We start from the raw sequence: 15,837 nt of genomic DNA, 5'->3' as shown, positions 1-15,837 counted from the left end.
TGAATCTATGATTTTTGTGTCATAGCAGCCACAAGCCACAATACAAGGTTGTGGAATTGATATAAAAGCTTGTTTCCAACTACCTTGAATAATATGTTGTTTTAGGAAATCTTCATGAAGGATGTTGTTATACTTCCATCTATTCAAATAGGATTTGGTTGTTGATTATTTGAACCATATATTGACATGAATTTTGGCACGACTGTGTTGGGTGAGGGGAATAATAGTCATTTGACTAAAAATAATTTCTTACAGCTCAACTCATTTGTCAACTCTTTAGTAGAGTGCAATGGTTATTTGTAGATTATGAAAAGAATAATAGTCATTTGACAAAAAATAAATTCTTGATATGATATTTGGTTGGAAGATGAATATTTATCATATTCTTTATAAATAAGTTTAGGTGTTTATATTTTGTATCATTGCACAAGTAGAACTTTGTTCTTTAGATTATGAAGGGTATGATAGTTATTTGACAAAAATAATTTCTTTTCTCTTCTCTTATGAATACTAACTAAACAAGAGAAACTTGGTTCTTTCTCTTTTCTTCTCGTTCAATCCAAACAAGGTGGAAAGAAACTAGGTTTCTCTTTTTTTCTCTCAATCCAAACATAGCCTAAGCGTTGTTTGTCGAATGCCACTCATATATACATGGGTTGGGTTCGGTGGGCAAAATTGTAGACAATGTTTTGACCTAGGGTGAGGAGATCATCCTCATAAAAAGTCAGCTCATTTTGAAATTTCTAACTGTAATTTACAAGTTGAAGAATCATGGATTGTCAACTTTTATCGTTAATTTATAAACCACTTCACAAGTTAGAAGTTTCAGAATGGGCTGATTTTTTGAGAAGATGATCTCCTCACCATAGAGATCACCCTCACAAAAAAAAATCAGTACATTCAGAAACTTTTTAGTCATGTAAGATAACTTTTTCTAGAACTTTGTTTATCGAATGCTGTCATACATGCATATGGGTAGTGTTTGGGAGACAATGTTGGGAGACAAAATTTGTCTTATATGACTTAAAAGTTTTGACTTGGGCTGATTTTTTATGAGGATGATAATGTCTTTGGTGAGGAGATCATTCTCAAAAAAAAAAAAAAATCAGCTAGTCTGAAACTTCTAATCCCATTAAAAGTGATTTAGTATAAGTAAAAGTTGGCTGAGAAGTATTAAGTTATTGAGTGAAAAGAACTGTTGTATTGGGTGTCACACTACCGAGTCGAATCTGTTCAAGTATATGGCCCATCAATGATGTGACACACCAATTGAATCACTGGAATGATTATTTACAAATTCAATTATAGTGAAATATTTTATAACTGCAATCGTTTTTTACCAACAATTGGTATAGATGGAGAGAAATTCACTCTTTTGTTTGTCTCTCCCACTTTCTCTCTCTCAAAGTACTTCAAAATAGATAGTCTTAGCCTAAGTGTGTTGGAATGCTTTCGAAGGACTTTGACTTTATAAAATAGCAGTTGGAAGAGGATACATAGACTGAGCTAGAGTGGGTTAGAGTTGTTCTTAGACTACTCATCTTTATATCACTTGTAAATAAAATGAGATATCACATATGAGCTCGCCCCATCGCTCCCTCTCATTCTTCCTCGTCTTTGGTTCTACTTCGTTTTCTTTTTTCTACTGTTTTCAAAATTCCAAACAAAAGTTTTTGTTCCATCCGAGATAATTAAGACCCCTTATTGAATCATCCTAATATTGGTTGAGGATTGAGACAAGATGAAATTCCAACATTTGAAAATCAGAGATATTAGAGTCATGCTGGGTTGACACAAGAGTGACACAATGGCATGGTGGCGTGCACAAAACCGTAGATGTTTGTCCACGATATACATTTAAAAAGCATCTACGGTTACATGCTCGCCACCACATCATTTGTGTCAGCTGTGTCCTCGTTAGTATTACTCCAACATTAGTGTAGATATTATCGTCACCTGAAAACATTCACAAAAACGTGGTGGTAGCATACACCTTGATCCCACCAAAAAAGACCAATGGATCACAATGTTGTCTCACCTGGAACTCTAGAAAATCTTATTTCCTCTTCCACAGCATCAATTGGCGTGTTATAAATAAAATTTGGTGTGACAGTATAATTTCTTTTGGTGGAAGAGGAACACTTGAAAACTTTATCAAATAATGACATCTAAAAATTATTATGCCACGTGTCATTATAATCTTAAAAGAGAAATACATTGAAGGCCATACATCACAATACACTCGATCAAACCCCTCTCAGAAACCTCTCCATGCACCGAAAACCCAATTTCTCAGCACAAAACCTCTCCATTTCTCTTCCTCCTCCGCTCTCTTCGCACGCCTCTTCTTCGATCCCTCTCATCATCTCCTCCCAATACCTCAGTAACTCGTCCGAGTCATTGACTCGGGTATCCGATACCGCGTCCAATATCTCCTGCAAACCCACGATCCGACGGCTTACCCTTCTCCGCACCTCACGAACTGTTGGATCTATCCCTGGTACGGAATCAAGACGCAGTAACAGAGACATCAGAGCCTCATTCATCCGCAGCTTCTCTCTTTCATCACTCCGGATCGCGTCTACAGTTTCCTGCCGTTGGATCAGGCGGTCTAGTCGATTGGCTTCAGAATTAACGGCTGAGATCTTTCGAAATAAAGTACGTATCAGGTGGGACCGGTAGGCAGATTGTATCTTAACGGCTGCTGCAGATTCAGGAGGAGATTGGATAGAAGTTGGGGGATGGACGTTGATCGAGATTGGAGTTTCTTCTGAGGACAAGATTGGAATTTCGGTGGTTTTGCCTTCAGATGTAAGGGTATTTTGGTCATTTATGTTGGTATAAGCGATTGTAGTGGTAGTGATGGTAGAGGAGAAAAAGCGAGCTTTGCGAGAGGGTTTCATTGTTGAGAACAAAGGGAGACTCGGTGAGTGGTAAGTGGAGAAGATGGAGAGTTAAATAGGAAAAGTGGAAAACTCTAGTCTCAACCGAGGTTTGAGACTCTCTATCAAACGAACACAGCTGAGATGTGAGGATGATTCTTAAAGATAGCCAAACTAAACGAAATCATTTGGAGACATGAACGGATCGCTAGGAAATATCTGCTTTTCCTCTCATCTCAACCCTTGATTGATGTACAAAATTCAGTGATATATGATGGGGACGTTTCTCGAATGGTCTTTTGCAGCACTGGATGTCAAATTGTCAAACTTAGGTCCCACTTTCTTTTGAGAGTGGCTATTGGCACTAGAAATTTTACTAATTACACCCAAATTTAAAAAAAAAGAAAAAGAAAAAAACAAGAGAGATAGAGAGAGATTTTTTCCAAAATGTGCCTAACTTATTTCAAAATGCTAAGTCCGGTAGACTGTTTATTTTAATTATCAAAACATGTTTTTTCAGTGAATTCATCAGTTTATACTCAACAAATTTGTTGCTAAATTAGTTTATAACTAGTGAGTTCTTAGATATGAAAAAATTGTTAGTATTTTATCAACGAATTCGTTGATTATAGAAGTGACAAATTCATTTAAAAAAACATATTTTGAAAATTAAAATAAACAGTTTACCGGACTCGAAATTTCATCATATTCAACAAAGGGAATGGAGATTCATCCTAAAAAAAAAAGTAGTCAATAGTTGATAATAAGAAAAAATTGGGGTGTCAATAAAAATTTTCTTTGTATTTTTTAGATTTAGGATTTTATGTTGGGCTAATCCTAATGGTAAACAACTGTTGAAGTTGTTTCATGTGTTAAAAGTTGGGATCATGTGTTTTCTTCTTGAGTCAGGGGATTCTAACCTGTGTTATAACGCTTTGTAATATTGAAATAATAACCAAACTTTTGTAATGTTTGAAACAGTGTGTTTCGATTAATTGGAGTGTGATGATTAATCCAAGAAATTGAAGTGTGATAAGTAAATGTTGAGATGTCAACTCTATTTCTTTTTTTACTTTTTACCATGGGAGAATCTCTTCATGCGGTGAATATGACAAAATTCCAAAAACATGTATTCGTCATTTTTATAGTTTATCATACCTTAATTTTAAAAGTGACAAATTCTTCCGAAATAATGTTTTGGGAATTAAAATGAACAGTATATCAAAATTGAAATTTGGACATAAGTTGCATACATTATAAAAAGTAATCGAACTCTTCCACGTGGATTACTCAAAATACTCACCTGATGTGGCATGTGCTACAACCATAAACTTTATGCCTCAAGATGTGCAACTGCCATAAATCTGTGCAGTGGATTTTTTTTTTTTTTATATCCTCTCGGATGGACCCAGACACCAACCCCAATGGAACCTAAGTGCAGTTCAATGCAGCCGTCACCATCATGATTTCAAAACTCTATTTGTCACCTCATCTCGTCCATGGATGAAACTGAGTTGTTCCGGACAATTCAACTCATCTTAGACGAGACAATCCATTTAACTCGGTTTACATTCATTGATTTATATATATAGATTAGAAAATGTTTAGTGATAAAATCATGTTTTATTTATATAATAAATATTTAAATTCTAAAAAATTAATTATTTTAAACCAAAATTCATAAAATCCTGATTGACTCGGACAAGATTTTCAAAATATCGTCCAAGATATCTCGTTTATCTTACAAGATGATGTGAATGTTGATAAACCGTGTAAATCTGTATTGTTGTTGAACAAGACCGAGACGACTTGGGCGAGTCATCTCAGTCTTGGACGAGATATAAAACCATGGTTTTCTAAATTGCCAAAATTTTTAGAGCTGTTATTGCCACATCAATTCTGATGTAAATCACAAATAATTGCACATTGTTCGGGAGGGGGGGTGTTAGCAAAAGTTGGGTGTGGCAATAGCAGCACTCATGTTTTTCCTGACCCTACCACACATGAATCTTGGGAAATCAACATACATCAGGGTTCTTGTAGTGCCACCCAAAAGATGGTATGGTCTTACTTATTTAATGGTTCTGATCGGTATTTATAACTGCATCAATGACCATCACCTTTTGAAACAATGTCACCAACCCCATGTTCGTGTAGACAACTCATAGTAACTCAGACACCTTCAGACCATCTAATATTTGAAAAGAACGAGGAGGGAGGGGGGGAGAACTTGTGATGCAACACCACAACAATTATTGTCGCCCTGCTAATACAAATCTAAAATACTTATCATACCAAGTCACCCAAGAAATAAAATACGAGCAATATTTTTCTCAAAGGGGAGATGGAACGACCTTTCCAGAGCACGTCCCGAATCCTACTTTGTAGCCGTCACCCTGGAAATTGATTCAAGATCAACAAATGTTAGTGTCGAATTTGCATGTTTTCACTAAGGTATGCAACTAAAGAAACACACAGATGAACATATGTTAATATGGAGGACAGACAGGTTTGGGACAGCACGAAGGATGGTATTTTCAGGATGCGGTCTATTTACAGTTCTGGGGCTCAAGTTGATGACTCAAGCTTCCCTTGTGCAACAGTTAGGAGGACGTGCATTCCTTCAAAGGTATCGATGTTTATGTGGCTTGCTATGCTTGGAAGATTGCCGAACATCGATTTACTTAACAAACATTTGTTGCCTTTGTGTTTCAGATGGGGAGACAGTAAACCATTTGCTTCTGCATTGCCGCTACGTTTGCAAAGTTTGAAACCACTTTCTTCAATTATATGAGGTGGTGGGGTGTTTGCCTAACTCGGTGAAGGTTTTGGGGGAGAGTTGGCTAGATTGGGGAGGTATTTCACCAAGGCAAAGCAGACTCTTTGGGATTTAGTTCCTTTTGCAGTGTGTTGGTCGATTTGGAAGGAGAGAAATCAAGGAGTGTTCAAGAATACAGAAAGGGAAGTGCATGATGTAGTTTTGGAGGTCCTGGCGTTGTTATTTTTTTTATGTAAAAGGCTTAAAGAGTTTAGGGTATTTTCTTTGAAGATTTCTTAGTTAGGTGGGAGAGGGTTTGTAATGTGGATATGAGGTAATCTCTCTTCTTTTTCGGCTGCTTGCTCATCATTTGGCAGGTTTGTATTTCTTTCTTTCGGTTGGTCCTCTCAACCTCCATTTTTTATTAATGAAATTATTTTTACCTATCAAAAAAATATATATATGTTCATGGTACATGAGGTTCAAAGTACATAGAACTGGTTCAGAGTAGTTTTGTTCAGCTTAGAAAGAGACTGATGGGGGAGATTTAGCATCCTTAAAGAATTTTATGGGCTGGTTTTCAGTTTCCATCCATTTTCAAAGATTTATGAAGATATATGAATGCAGCAAATTTCAAGTGAGATGGAAGAGAAGTTTTATGAGAAATAACCTTGCAAAAACCAGTTAAAATAACTTCATCTCCGTCTTCTAAAAATTTACGAGTTGCACCATTCAAAGATAGTGGGTTTTGCCCATTCCATGTTAACTCTAGCAAGGATCCCATAGATTCTGGCTCCTGTTAGGAAAGTTAAGTGTCAAGACTCAGAGTTATCAAAGACTTGCATGATGAGCTAATGAACAGAATAGCATTGAAGAAATAGAACAAAATTTAAAATCATACAGGTCCGCTTATGGTTCCAGTTCCAAGAAGATCGCCAGGCCTTAAATTGCACCCATTGATTGTATGATGCACAAGCTGTTGCGTCAAGGTCCAATATCTAATCCACAAGACATAAAAAGTTTGGAGATGTTTTGCGGCTAAAGAAGATTAAATCAAAATGATATACAAATTCTGAAGGAATATTGCTGAAATTGTAGCAAAAACAATTGACCAAAACAAGTATCTAGGACTTTTTAATTCAACGGTAAGTTTCCTCTAATACTTGCAGGTAAAGAACCATAGCACTTGAGATATTTATTACTCTAATGTTGGGTAGGAAGGAGTATCGTGTGTTACATCTACATATATGCCAGCCTATATACATGGCCAGTAAGTAGTGAGTGATGGAAAAAGTGGATGTTTGGTCCAATAAATATTCATATATGCAAGAAAACATGTAAGGCTGGGGTACAAATTAAGACCAGATGGTTGTTCATCTGAAACTCCTTACAAGTGTTTGAAGTTACTCCTTGTAACAACTGATGACTTCTCCATTCCAGCGGGTTTGATACAAACCTTGCAGCAAAAAAAAGTGCAATCATTATTATTATATATATATATTTTTGGGTAAGTGACAATTTATTGGTACTACCATAAGAATATATCAAAATTTAATCATTCTATGCTTTAGGTCATGCTGAACACAATAATCATTACTAAGAAGTCATAATTAGGCTGTAAATGAAGAGGAAAAAAATATAGGGAGAAACAATTGATGTAAATGATAATGCATTAAGAAAAAAAACCAAAGCATCTATATACTACCTCTAGAGAAATGTCATAGTTCTTGGATTTCTTTTCAGTCAGATACGGCAATGGCTGAGGCTCCTGAAATTTATAGAGTTTTACCATAATAAATATGTTTCATGCAAAGAAAAAATGAAGATTATAAACTATAAGGACTTTAGGTTCTGAAATAGTTAAATGTTGAGATACCTGTTTGGGAGCATCGCAAGCAAAAGGTTCCAGAGCATCTAGTGTCACAATCCAAGGGGATAGTGTTGTACCTGAAAGCATCCAAAACTAGAAGTAAGACTTAAAATACAATAGCACCACCAGATGTAATGCAATAACATTTTCCTAAACACTTGATTTTTGTCAAACATGATCAATGTCATCAAGCAGTGAAAGATAGAATGCTCACCGAAATTTTTCCCGAGAAAAGGTCCAAGAGGCACACATTCCCATGATTGGGTATCCCTAGCTGTTAAAACCAACCACTAGTTAACGTAAATCCATAAGAAAAACTGAAGAGAAATTTGCAACTTATATAACAAGAATCATGTCTACCACTCCAATCATTCATAAGTACAAGTCCAAAGATATGATCTGCTGCCTCATTCACATTCACTGGCTTTCCTAGTTCATTTCCTGGACCTACTACAGCAGCCTAGGAGCAATAATAGGAAACCCACGTAAGAAAATGCATGGAAAACAACTCTAGTTGTTCATAAATTTTTCAAGGAATGCATGATCGCATTTGCAGATATAAAAAGAACTAATGAAATGCTAACAAACTGAAAGGCTAACCATTTCTAGCTCAAAATCTAGCTTTTGCGAAGGTCCGAAATACGGGGGAGAATTGCCTACTGGACGACCCTGCCCTCTGGCAAAAAAAAAAAACTTAGTTTAAATAAGGAGAATATGAGATAAATAACTAGTCAGCAGTGATGTGAACCACATTTATTTCCAACACTGGAAAGAATAATATGAGACAAAAAGTCAAACAATAATGATAAGTAAGAAAAAGGTTATTAATAAGCTGAAAAGTGAAGGCATCCCAAATGCCTACAATGAAGTTGAATGACATAGTTTTCTTCCTTGGACTTAGTATTTATGCTTACTCATCACTGGGAGGTTGACTTACTGAAAAGGGTAAAAACCCTACACATCAACTTATAACAAGAATGCAAACGGTGAGGCTGAGAATTTAATGATTATCCTCTGGATCCTACTATGAATCTGAGTACCAGTAATGGTCTTCTCTTTGTCCAGACAACTAGAGGAACATTGAAGATCGTAGTAGTTCCTTAGCTACATTGTCAGAAAATGGTCTTTGTGCCCACTGAAACCTTTGAGTGCAAGGTAATCTAAGAAACAAAAATATAAAAAGGTTGAAGCGATTTCGCTCACCTTGGCCGTATAATATCAGTCCCAGATATAACAATTGATGATGCTCGTCCATGATATGCAATAGGGAGGTGAAACCTGAAAAGTGAATCAAATTCTATCTGGATGATGAAAACAATGGATTGAGGACATTAGCATTTAGCAGAAATACAAAATGGCACTCATGAATGTCATTTTGTAGGTAATACAGTATAGTAATCCAACATAACCCCAACATTTTAGTCAACTTGTTATGTATATTTTAATATAAAAACTTCAAAATCAGCATACCAGTTTAATGGAATTGCATTCTCTGGACCTCGAAATATGGTACCACAGTTCTTTGCATGATGCATAGAGGAATAGAAGTCTGTGTAATCCCCTATTAAAGTAGGGAGAAGCATTTCGACCTTATTCTGTTTGGAAAAAAAAATCCCTATTACAAACAAATACGGACACAACTGCGGAAGTAGTAGTGTTTTCTTTTTTACTAGGCAAGCGGGTTAGTGGTTGGTTATTAGTAGGTGAAGGCAGGTTTCAAACCCAGATCATGAATATGCCTTACCATTGGCAAAAGTGATTTCTCCCTCAAACTTGCATTGTCACGTAATGCTGGCTCATCAGCTGCATTGAAAAATAACTCTGGTAACTCTTTTATGTAAGAATCATACAAGTAGCTTTTCATAAGAGCAATTATACCTTCACTACGTAAAAGAAAATATTGCAAGAAGTGAGAATGCTTCTCAAATTCTCCAAAATTTTTTTTCCTATAACAAGTTTCAACCTCACTAATGAAAAAGAACAAAAAACAGAAACAGATGAATCTAGTTAATGATCAAAAAGTGAATATAAGTGTACATGACAATAGCTTTTGAATTGTTGCACGAGCTTCCTTCCAAGCAGGTTGTCCCATTCCCAGAAACTTGTTAAGATTAATCTAGCAACAAAATCGAAGGAATTAGTTCACTATATCATTCAAAAAATAAAAAATAAAAAAGTCTATGTGGAGGGCCAAGTATGGCCACAAAAAGGACTATTTATGGCTCAAAAAATAATATAAAAAATATCTTTATTTGTGCAAATAAGGCAATTCAAACAAAACCTAAATGTGCTAACAAATACATAAACTCATACAAAAGAAATGTGTTAACGTTCAAGTGCTTTTGTTGTATTGGTTAGATTCTTTTCAAATTGTGTAACTATAACAGCCAAAACCATGTCTCAGGTTTGAAACTCGAAAGGAATAACTTGGAGAAAGGACTACCAAGTGCCCGCAGCTTCAAAGTCCTTGGGAAAAGACTGGGGGTGGGGGGGTCTCCGGATGAAGGGTATCAGATTGAGAGCAGCAACAAGTGAGATAACATGGCCGTCGGTTGCAGGGCATTGTGGTATGTTATTAGCCCTAAGAGATAAAGACTTAACCTTACACATCATTAACATCTAGATGCTTTTGGTGCATTGGTTAGGTTCGTATCAGTATGATCCTTTCAGAGTAATTTTTACCCAAAGCCACCACAAAGTGGATCGCCTCGGCCACCAGCTAGACAATTAAGAGCAACTCCAACCGGTCTTCAAATCTCTATATTTAGAAATGGAGCCTTCAAAAATCCAAACCAAACTCCAATCGATCTTCAAAATGATATCACCATTCAAGTCTTCAAATATATATAGAGCCGATAGAGAATTTTCGAAGCCAAATCTCTATCACTCTTTACCTTTTTTAAATATCTAGTATATCCCCATTTTTTCATAAATGTCAATTTTAAACTTTTTTTAAATGGAACATGTTTTAAATACCATTTTTTTCCCCAACATGTTATTCTCCCCTTTTATTTTTGTGAGCAAGTAAATAGTGTTTGAGAGAATGAATAGTGATTTAAAGATGAATCGGAGTTCACAAGTGGTTCGGACTTTGGAGGCTTCAAAATGAAGAAGAAGCCAATTTGAAGCCTTGGATTGGATTTGCTCAAAACCTCTGTGTGCTTCTCATGTATTTGTTCGGTTCGTATCATCGATCCTTCCAGAGTAATTTTTACTTCTTCCATAAAAATTGTCAGATAGTTCACATTTTACATAAATCCAAGATCCCCAAAATCCACTTCGTAAGAAGTAAAATAAATTATCTGGAAAATCATTTTCTCTAACAAAACTTGCAAGAACACGAAACGCAGTAACCGATCATCAACAAAACATTTTCATTCTACTAAACTTAATAAAATTCTCACAAAATTCAGAAAAATCAACAAAACATGATCGAAATCGAAATCAAACTAAACGAACAGAAATAAATTAGGATAACCTGGTGAAAGCAATCAGAGTTCTTGAGAATTGTGCCATTGAAGAGACCAGCAGAAGCGATCGCAGAGAGATCCAAGACAAAGTCACCTATTGCGATGCAGGGACGAGGTTCTGCTCTGCCTTGTAGAGGCTTGAAGATACCGTACGGAAGGTTTTCAAGTGGAAAATGAGAATCTCGATTAACTTCAACAAAAGATTTCAGAGACATCTTTTACTCTCCCCTTTTTTTTTTTTTTTTTGCGTGGGTGGGGGTTGTGTGTTTTGGATGAAATCGAAGATCTAACGAAGTTTAGCTACCAAAGCGGATTGAAAAGAGGATCTAAGGTACCTACCAATACTATAAACGTGTGCTATGAAGTTGAGGTGAGGTGTTACTTATTATTAGATTGCCATCAACCTTTCAAAAGTCATCGACTTCCATTCTATCAGCACACGTGCGAGTGCAGATGATGGGTGGTAATCCCTAGGGTGCACATGGATCGGATTGATTTGGATTTTGACAAAATTAGAATCGAACTAAATATGATCGATTCTACAAATTTTGAACCAAACAAATCCAAACCAACCTTGATTCGGATCGATTCTCGATTCTCATACTTTCAAAATAGAAAAACTAGTATGTTTTCTTTCAAAAGAGGAACCCTTTGGATCAGATCATAAATAATACATATTTTAAAAATGAAAATGATTTTATGATTAAATTTTGACTGAAATCTGTATAAATTAAAAATTAGAAGAAGCTCAATGAGACTAAAAAAAAATTATATTTTTAAAATTGGCATTTTGGATGGATTAGTGAGAAAATTAATCCATAAATGGTAGATTAATGAATCCAAGTCTAGGTTCGTATGGTATATTTTATCTAACAAATACGGCATAAAGGTTCTTATAAAAAAATAAAAAATTAAACTCTTTGAGAAAGTTTTTCCATAAATGGATAGATCCATATGAGAGTTGAAAGATAGATTTGTGTACATTTTTTTAATGAGTTTTTATTAGAAAAAATAGAGGAGATGAAGTTGAAGACTTTGATGAGTTATCTCTTCGTTTTCTGACGAGGTGGCGAGTGGCAAGGTGAGGGAGTCAAATGATGACTAGATTTTCTTCAAACTTGAAAAAGAGAGAAATAGAGAATAGAAGAACAAAACTAAAAAAAGTTTGATTTTTAAGTATATATATATATATATGGGAGCGGTTCGGCAGCCCCAATCTCTTCCAAGCTTCGTGCCAAGTTTTCCAAAGCGTCAGATTATAATGCATCCGACGGTTAGGATCTAATATTACGGTTTTAAGTTAAAAAAAAGTTAATTAAGATCGGACCCCTCTAAAAAACTTTTATTCGCTTTTAACTCCCTCTCTCTTATCAAACCTTCCTCTGTCTCTTCGAATCATCTTCTTCGTTCAAACAGAACGAAGCTCCGTACCCTCTCTCTCTCTCTCAAGTTTTAAATCGAACGACCCGAGGCCGTCGATCTCTCTCTCAAGTTACAGTTTGAAGTGCCTTCAGATCTCATCTTCTTCGGAGCTCTCTCAACCCTCTCTCGCCGTCGTCGACGCCGTCAATCTCTCGCTGTTTTCAACAAACGAGTATTTATTTAACTCTTTTTTTTTTTTTAGGAAAATCGATTGGGGTTTTTTTATTTTTTATTTTATTGTAGTTGTTGTTCTTGAACTTAGGTTTAATGTGGATGGTTTTATTTATTTATTTTAACTTAAACGATTTGCATTCTGTTACTACTGCTCATAGTTATTCTATGGAAATTTTTTTTTTAATGATTGTTTCTTGAAATCCCTCATTACCTCGTTTTCCTGAACTTCTCTTTGAAAATCAAATTTCTTTTATTTATCTATATTTACTCTTGTATCAAGGAATAATAGTTAGGCTTTGGTCTCATGGTTTAGGAAATTGCAGTCCATGTTTGAAAATATTGTTGCATATATATCTCTTTAGAATGTGTTGTTTACTAACTTAAAAGGCTATTTCACAGTTTTGCCTGTTTCCTCCCATTGACATGCTTATTAATCTTGACTTTTGTAACATCAAATATTTCTTGTTACATAAATTGATGGATATTAGCATAGCATTAGATTTTGACTTATCCCACTTAATATTTTCAGCAGAAACTTACTTTTCATTTCACAAAATAGTTCAAAATATTTTGGTGGACAATGAATTTCTACCGAAAATTTTTGGGTTCTACTTGTTACAGAATCCCTCTGTTTGAACAATTTTTTTTCTAAACTCTCTCTTGATTTGTTTTGTTATTTGGATCTTGATTTTTGTAAAACAAAACAACCCCAACTTTTGCTAATGCCAATCCAAGTCATATGTAAATCATCAAATAATTAGCACACATCTTGTTGTGGTGGGATTAGGAAAATTTGGTGTGACAAAAGAATCTACGTAAAAAGAAGACGTGTGCAACTTATGTCAAATATTGCAAAGAAATGGGGATTACTCAGACAACAATAGCAGCGCTATAAGATGTAGAGCACAAAATAACAAATGTGAGCAGTCTTCATTGGTGTTGTCAACAGTCTTCGTTGCAGAGGGCCAAACCCTCTCAATTGACTTATACATGTTCCTTAGCTTATCACCTATATAGGCTACTCATACATTTACATATCTTTTAAATTCATTACCAATAAGGAAATGTGAGCTTAATTTATGTATTTTTTGTTGATGTGTATTTTTTTTTTGGTGCAGTGGGTACATGGCTCCTGAATATCTTGTTCAAGGGCAACTAACAGATAAAACAGATGTTTATAGTTTTGGAGTTATAATTCTTGAAATTGTATGTGGTAGGAAGAACACTGTTTTCGTGCAGGAGTCATGTTTCATTCTACAAACAGTAAGATTCTTTCTCCTTTGTGCATTGTGTCAAATGCTCTTTAACATGAACGTGGTGTCTGATAAGAGCGTTTTTCCTTAACTGTGTCAGGTTTGGAATCATTATAAATCAAATTCATTCCTAGAATCTGTTGATCCTTCCTTGAGAGGCAATTTTCCCGTGACGGAGGCATCAAATGTTCTACAAATTGGGCTTCTATGCACACAGGCTTCAGTTTCATTAAGGCCATCCATGTCCGAAGTGGTTCAAATGCTAATCGATAAAGAATACATCATTCCTTTGCCAATGCAACCACCATTTCTAAATGCTAGTTTTCGTCAATTTTCTTTCATGAAGTTTGTAAAAATTACAATCAATTAAGAGTCTTCTATTGAATCTCTGCACTCTATTCTTTTTCTTAGATTAGTTCCTTCTCTTTGTTTTTTTTTGTTAATAGCTATTTTAAATCTATTAAGATTTGCACCAAGGTGGGATTCAAATGAAACATGCCATTTCTTGATGGAATCGATTGATCATTGATGGTGTTGTGCTTATTCAGTTTTTAGATTCCATGTTGCAGTATATAGACGTGCGCGCACGATCATGTGCAATGGATGAGATGAGACAAGATGTGAAATCAAGTTTTAAAACCATGCGTACAACTCTTACCTTGGACTGTTATCAAACAATGAGGCAAAGTTCAAAGCCTTCTATGAAAGGTTCATCTTGCTGTAGATGGAAGAGGAAACTATGGTGATTGAATCTAATTCCTTATTGCTTGTTAAGGTACCAAAATGGGTGCTCTTATGCTTTGATAATTGATGGATGGTTGGGGACTATAAGGGAGAAATTATCAAAATTAAACTGAGTTATTGTGCTTGTGTTTGGGAAAGGGAATTCTCTTGTGTACCCATTTTCTAAAATGGACTCCAGTAGTGGAGAGTCACTACGTTTTTATCCAATTAGGAGGGAGCTTCTGGTGGTTAAGATTTAGACCAGGAGTCACATCTTATTATAAAAATTGATTTCCATTCCTATTAAAGCCAAATGGTCCTAAAACAAGAATTGTAGATATTGGATCCAGATGGGTATCCAATCAAGTAAGTACCCATTAACATCCCTAGTTAAAGATGGTTAAGAGATCAAAATCAACATGATAAAGTGATATTAACCATCCGATCTATCTTATTCTGCAGGAAGCAATACCATTGATTGATCAAACAAAAGGTAAATAATTGCCAGAGAATGAAACAATGTCCTTCATTGGATAAGCCGTAGCATTCCATTACAAATTTCTTTCACAAATGGGAAAAATGTTACAGTATGAAAAATAGAGCTCAGATGCACACAGTAACAATTAACACTTGTAATAGAAACTGATCACGCTATCTGTACATTGTTCCTAGTAATATCCCTCATGCATGAAACAACACATACTAAGGGCCTTGGTAAGCTCAAGCTCATCCCTCAGCATCTTGATGACATGTCTTGCCCCCCATATTCTCCTTTCGATGGTAAGCCATAGATCGATGGTCTTCCAATCTGTGATAAAAATGAACATTTAATAAAAATATTGATAAAAAAAGCAAAGAATAGAGTAGAGAAAGAAAGCATTCAACAAGGGCTAGTTACAACTCTAATTAAAAGTAATATACAGTCGAATTCAACAAGGGCTAGTTACGAGTCAATCGAATTCTTGAGCAGAGAAATAACGAAGAAAATCACACTGATCAAAAGAAATCGCAGATATGTTGCTTAATAGTTATAGATTTAATGAACCAATTATAACAAGTGAAACACTTCTTTCAAATTTAAGGAATAAATTTGGTATGCAGTCCCTTTATCCCAATAAAATACTACCAACATAAACAAGTCACAAACACATAACAACTACATTATACAAGTGATCTTGCCAAGTACCATTGCTAAGACAGAGGAGTGTTTTGAGAACACTAAATTTATACAAGTCTTCTTTTCCTTTTCCTGGTCCAGAGCAAATTTTTGTGAGCTTCTATGCTC

The 15,837-nt window shown here is 35.3% G+C and overlaps 2 protein-coding genes and 1 long non-coding RNA gene across 4 annotated transcripts; 1 reads left to right on the top strand and 2 right to left on the bottom strand.

Moving 5' to 3' along the window:
* Positions 1-2,150: 2,150 nt before the first annotated feature.
* Positions 2,151-3,245, bottom strand: BAG5 (BCL-2-associated athanogene 5). 2 transcript variants are annotated; one of them, XM_086436597.1, is made up of 2 exons: positions 2,305-3,245; positions 2,151-2,265 (listed from the first exon to the last, which is right to left on the bottom strand). In XM_086436597.1, exons 1-2 carry the CDS (start codon positions 2,901-2,903, stop codon positions 2,247-2,249), a joined length of 618 nt encoding a protein of 205 aa, XP_086292723.1. In that variant the 5' UTR covers positions 2,904-3,245; the 3' UTR covers positions 2,151-2,246. The 2 variants fall into 2 exon arrangements, with proteins under 2 accessions (XP_086292723.1, XP_086292722.1); XM_086436596.1 differs by having other exon boundaries at positions 2,151-3,242.
* Positions 3,246-4,916: 1,671 nt separating this feature from the next.
* LOC147407838 (fumarylacetoacetase) lies at positions 4,917-11,312 on the bottom strand. The gene is made up of 14 exons (XM_086436595.1): positions 10,989-11,312; positions 9,548-9,626; positions 9,255-9,313; positions 8,981-9,105; positions 8,714-8,788; positions 8,111-8,186; positions 7,871-7,970; positions 7,725-7,784; positions 7,517-7,587; positions 7,346-7,408; positions 7,032-7,096; positions 6,542-6,638; positions 6,311-6,436; positions 4,917-5,278 (listed from the first exon to the last, which is right to left on the bottom strand). The coding sequence occupies exons 1-14, from the start codon at positions 11,193-11,195 to the stop codon at positions 5,216-5,218; spliced, it is 1,266 nt and encodes a 421-aa protein (XP_086292721.1). The 5' UTR covers positions 11,196-11,312; the 3' UTR covers positions 4,917-5,215.
* An 873-nt stretch (positions 11,313-12,185) lies between these two features.
* LOC147407837 (uncharacterized) lies at positions 12,186-14,263 on the top strand. Its single transcript, XR_015175822.1, has 3 exons — positions 12,186-12,574; positions 13,695-13,839; positions 13,930-14,263. It is a non-coding gene; the product is annotated as an uncharacterized LOC147407837 (long non-coding RNA).
* The last annotated feature ends 1,574 nt before the right edge of the window (positions 14,264-15,837 follow it).

The sequence above is a fragment of the Akebia trifoliata genome, chromosome 3 (assembly GCF_017979445.1).
Source record: "Akebia trifoliata isolate Shusen 1 chromosome 3, ASM1797944v1, whole genome shotgun sequence".
NCBI lineage: Eukaryota > Viridiplantae > Streptophyta > Magnoliopsida > Ranunculales > Lardizabalaceae > Akebia > Akebia trifoliata.
Note: the sequence above shows the minus strand (reverse complement) of the source record. Positions and strands in the feature narration are given on the sequence as shown.

Bases quoted from the DNA above. Each gene is read 5' to 3' on its own strand.
- BAG5 (XM_086436596.1), bottom strand. From the start codon at position 2,903: ATGAAACCCTCTCGCAAAGCTCGCTTTTTCTCCTCTACCATCACTACC.
- LOC147407838 (XM_086436595.1), bottom strand. From the start codon at position 11,195: ATGTCTCTGAAATCTTTTGTTGAAGTTAATCGAGATTCTCATTTTCCA. The intron at 8,789-8,980 runs GTATGCTGATTT...TTCACTTTTCAG, and splicing joins AATGCAATTCCATTAAACTG to GTTTCACCTCCCTATTGCAT. The intron at 7,785-7,870 runs GTAGACATGATT...TGGTTTTAACAG, and splicing joins ACTTATGAATGATTGGAGTG to CTAGGGATACCCAATCATGG.